At 36.4% G+C, this 5,000-nt stretch overlaps 1 protein-coding gene across 2 annotated transcripts in view; it reads right to left on the reverse strand.

The window, feature by feature from the left end:
• The window catches only part of LOC125024968 (sorting nexin-25-like), a 15,507-nt gene that overhangs the window by 4,641 nt on the left and 5,866 nt on the right, over positions 1–5,000 (reverse strand). For both annotated transcript variants that reach the window (XM_047612774.1, XM_047612773.1), the window contains 5 exons: positions 4,762–4,935; positions 3,994–4,244; positions 3,586–3,843; positions 3,264–3,488; positions 1,262–1,408 (listed from right to left, as the gene is read on the reverse strand). In XM_047612774.1, the coding sequence (XP_047468730.1) occupies positions 1,262–1,408; positions 3,264–3,488; positions 3,586–3,843; positions 3,994–4,244; positions 4,762–4,935 (1,055 nt within the window). The remainder of the gene's footprint in view (positions 1–1,261; positions 1,409–3,263; positions 3,489–3,585; positions 3,844–3,993; positions 4,245–4,761; positions 4,936–5,000) is intronic.

The following is a 5,000-nucleotide window of genomic DNA, read 5'->3' on the forward strand; positions in this document are numbered from 1 at the left end:
ACTTACTTAATGTTTGGGCAAACCACTGGCCCATTCCTGTAGTCAAGCCAAATCACCTGGTATGCCTATATGCCTGGTTGTTTGCTATTAGGTATTGATGGATGACCCTGCCAGACCACAACAGTACCCCAGTGTGCATGATGACACACAGGCTTTGCTGAGTAAACGGGTGAAGTCCACCAAGCACTGTTTACTTGTGTGGATTGGTCCTTAACTAAAGATTTTCATATCTGTACTCTTTTTCTTTTACAATTTTGAGTATTTTTTTTTGTTTCACACAGCCATCCAATCTTGCAATTATTGTTAATTCTTGCAATTATTGTTCATTCTTTCAACTATCAAAGCTTTGAACCTCTTGTTATTTTCCATTGCAAATGTTATAAATGAAAGTATAGGTAAATGTTTACAAAGTGACCACATCCACATCCTCATCCCTAACACATTCCATTTCTACTTTTTAAATGAAGATGTTCACACTTTTGACATAAAATTTTCTTTTCAACATCATGCTTAAAAAGTTTATTAATTTTATAAATTCTTGGTCTGAATATGAATTTCTCCAACCCATAAAGTTACAAGCGTCTGTTCAGGCTGTCCAACAAACAGCTGTCCCAAGGCATTTGACCTCCTCCTTGATTCCGCATCTTTCCTTCCTTCATTTTGATTTCTATTTTGTTTTCATGATTATATTCATTATCATTCATGTTCCTGCTGTGTGGGGGTGAGCTCCAATGTAGGTAGAGAGGCCCACATCTACTCTTTGTTAACACAGCCTTTTCTGAGCTGTTTAGTCATGGCCAGCACTAATATAAGACGGAAAGGCCGAGGGCCACTCCTCACCAGTGCAGCCATCTATGAGTTGGCAAGTTGATGCAAGCCCATATTGGCAGTAGGAAAGCCTGTGCCCTATTGCAAATCAGGGAGGGTGTTTAACAATATTATGTTTTGCTGTTAGTGGGAATGATTACATGTCTGGGAGTGGGTACTTGAGCATGATCTGGCATCCCTTATTTCTTGCTAGAAATCCTCAATTAGGGCCTGAATACCCAGTTAATGCAGTGACTAAATATGGAAAACTAAATTGGACCTCTTGAGGTCAGTCAGTCTCCTATAAAGAATTACATATTTGTTCTTTCCTTAATATTCCTTATTGTTTTTATAAGGGTTAACAAGTTTTCTGAACATTAGAATTTCCAGAAAATATACCCATCTACAAGTACTGCTGTGTATTTTTAAAACAGCATATATTTCTAAGGTTTACCTGGTTCGCAGTTTATCATCTTCAGTACGAGGCAGTTCTGTAGCTGGAATCTCATCTTCAGAGGGCCACAGATTATCTTTGACTGTGTGTATATAATACAGCACCATTGATTCACTCAGCATACTGGAGACTGTTTCACGAACATGTCTGAAAATAAAGCATTTGATTACTATTGAATCTAAGTACAGAAATAAATGCTAATAGATTTAAGAACTCTAACCCATTTTTAGGCTGAAAACTTTTTAGAACTCTAACCCAATTTTAGGCTGAAAACTTTTTGCCTTATTTTTTATAATCTTTTTTTTTTTTTTTATCTATTTATTTTTTTGGCAAAATTAGTTATCATTACCATGGTAACAAAAAAATGTTCTAGGTCCCTTAACCAAAAAGTGTCAAGTATGACATGTATGTACATGCCATACCCACTGTGAGTTTACTTTATTAATCATTTTTACACACAGATGGCTCCACTTGTACTAAGGCACCAATGAGCCAATTATGAATATTACTTATCTTACCTGTTTACCCTAAAGAAAAGACAAGAATAGAAAGTTTTCCCGCAATTTCAAGGAAAGGTGAAGAGAGAGAGGTAAGGTCACTAGGTCTATTAATTGACTCCTTTGTGGCTAAGCACTAGCAGAGGCATCTATGTACAGAGACATTACACAAAAAATCCTAAAATGGGCACTACATTTTCTCAGTGACATTGGTCTAACACATAACACACTGCCTCAGTATCTTATGCATGGAGTCTGAGTGGAGTGGTTAGGGAGAATTCATTACTTTTGGACAGCTGTACCATGTTACCACTTATCACATCAATTTTGTCATTGTCAGTTTATATAAGAATTTGCTATACTTAGGTTTACGAGTTAACTGTACACAAGTGCGTGAATTACTGAAATGTAAATGCTGTACAGCTGGTTAGCATGGGGTTTGGAAATGGGCAAATAAATTTGTAAAAGAAGTGAAAAATGTGGAAATCTCCATGAACAGAAGATCACAAAGGCAAACCTGACTGTCCTCAACTACAAATCCTTACTTGTTTTGGGTTGTAATTCCTAAAACACGGGAATTATATAATAAAAGTATCTTTTGTGCCACTATAATAATTTCTTAGGGAATATAATTATGAGAGAAGCTAAATTAAGAAAAATAATTTGATGTTCATTTGAGATGCTACTCCCATGAACTCTTCCTATAATTCTCTTTTCTGTTATTGAATGATAGACTTAAGCATTTTGGACAATATTGCTCTGACAAAGAGTAAAAATTCCCACAAAAAATATTTTCATTTTGCTTTCTATATGAATTTTACACACATACACACACACACACACACACACACACACACACACACACACACACACACACACACACACACACACACACACACAGAGTTGCGGCCTTAAATGAGAAAAAGAGGAAGACAAAGAAAAAAGAAAAGAAAAACCTGTTTTGTGCACAAGAAACTCTGATCTTTAGTGCCTTTAAAGGTCAAACATCCTTGAGTGGTAGAAAAAGAAATTCCATATTGATTCCTTATATTTAAGATACCATAAAGTAGTCTCCCTGGGTAATATTACTTTAGTATTCCTAGTTAATCATTTCTCTGATAAATACTTGGGGCTTAAATATCATATAATAAAAATTATATATATAGTACATCTGTTAATATATAGTACTTGGATTCAACAACTTATTCCTAAATTTATATCAATAATCTGTTATAGCTTCATCCTCTAACAACAATAGTATTTTTGTAACATTAAGGTGTTTTTAATGTGGAATAAATAATTGTCAACATTTCTTTAAGTTATATTATGTCAAGAAACAGGTGTTACACTGAAAACCAGTAAATAAACTATCAACCTCTTTACTGGTGTTGTTGAAAAAAAAAGAAAAAAGAAAAGAAAGAAAGAAAGAAAGAAAGAAAGAAAGAAAGAAAGAAAGAAAGAAGAAAAAAAGAAAAAAAATAGGGAAACTTTTGAATCTCACTTACTTTGTAATGGTTTTACCATATGTGATTTGAACAAAAGAAATGAGAGTTTTGCGGAGCCACTTGCTTACACCTCGAAGTTCACACAATTCCTCCAAGAAGGAAAAGAGTGGCTCAGCAACGGAGTCCTTGCCTGCATCTCCACCCACACCTCCGTCAACTGCAGCCTCACTGCCGTCCATCATTAGGCTTAGGTCCTCCTCATCACTGTCACTCTTACCATCTCCACTGAAGAAATATATATAATGTAAAACAGATGTTTCTGCTATACTATTCTGGCTATTATCAGATATGCTGACATTCTAATGACAATGTGTATATATACCCTTTGAAGAATGTTGAAAATGAAAATTTTGACTTTTTGCGCTGTGTTCCTGCTTGCTTCAAGTGCTCAGGGGAAGGTGAGAGGAAGGCATAAATGAGCTCTGAACCAGAGAGCTTCTCATCACTAAGCACAGCATCAAAATAATTCTGTGCCACACTTCGTACTTTCTCTAGCTGGGTTTTGTCAGCAGCTTTTCCAAATAGGATTTTTGTTGGTACTGTGGGCAGTTCTACTGCTTTCATCCATGGAGCAATTTGACTGGTGGGTAAAAGAGTTTCAGATAAGTTTTGTGAGGAAACAAAATTGTATGAATGCATAACTATATTTGACAAGCTGATTATATGCAGAAGGCATATGGAAATTTTTTAGGAAATAATTCATATACCCTATGCTTTATTCCCTTTTTACCATAACTTCCTGTGGAGATCCAGAAGTAGGGGAAGCTTTCTCACGACGACCCAGCCATTGCCAGGTCCTGAGCCCACCAGTGAAGACTCCAGATTGTCTACACCCGATGATAAAGAGGAAGAAGAAGAGGCTGAGGAAGATGATGAGGTAATGGCTGTTGAGGAGAGGTCTTGGCACGAAGAAGTCTTCGAGTCCTCTGAACCTAGGTGTACCAAGAGGACCAAGTGTGGGATATCCTTTTCTTCAACCAACTTTAAAAAGAAATGAAAATACATGTTTGAAGGTTCAAATTGGTAAATTACTAAAAATGCATTAATATATATCACTGATACTAAAGATTACAAAGAAGTATGTATGATATTAAAAATAAACAAGCAAGAGAAAGATTGTGTTTAAATAAAAACACCTGTTGATGAATCTATATAACAGGAAGAATGTATCTTACATAATTCAATAACTTAATGATTATCATAATTATCATTATCATTATTTGGCATGGGCAATGTGTGTGCAAGAATGCGCACGCACGCACACACACACACACACACACACACACACACACACACACACACACACACACACACACACACACACACACACACACACACACACACAAGCGTATGACATATCAATTGATAAATGCAATAAAAAAACACACACAAAAAAAGAAAAACCAGGGAACACAGCTCAAGGTTTTAATACCCATACCACAGAAGCAGCCACAATGAACTCCTTTGAGACCCCATAAGGCAAAGCTGTTCTCATTACCTGTACACTTTGGACATGAACCCTCCATCGCCCAATGTTGTCACTCCAGAGGACAGTTCTCTCCACATGTGTCTCCAGCACCTTGTGGTCGCTTCGCAGCTGGTTGATCTCCCCTTCCAGATGAGTTATGACTTTGGCATCTGCTTTGGCACTTTGTCTCATTGCTTGCAGAGCCTTGCCAACAAAATGAGAAATTTCAGTTACTAAATTGGGGACTTAAATTTGTAACAGAACTAGAC

The sequence above is a fragment of the Penaeus chinensis genome, chromosome 4 (genome assembly GCF_019202785.1).
Source record: "Penaeus chinensis breed Huanghai No. 1 chromosome 4, ASM1920278v2, whole genome shotgun sequence".
Taxonomy (NCBI): Eukaryota; Metazoa; Arthropoda; class Malacostraca; order Decapoda; family Penaeidae; genus Penaeus; species Penaeus chinensis.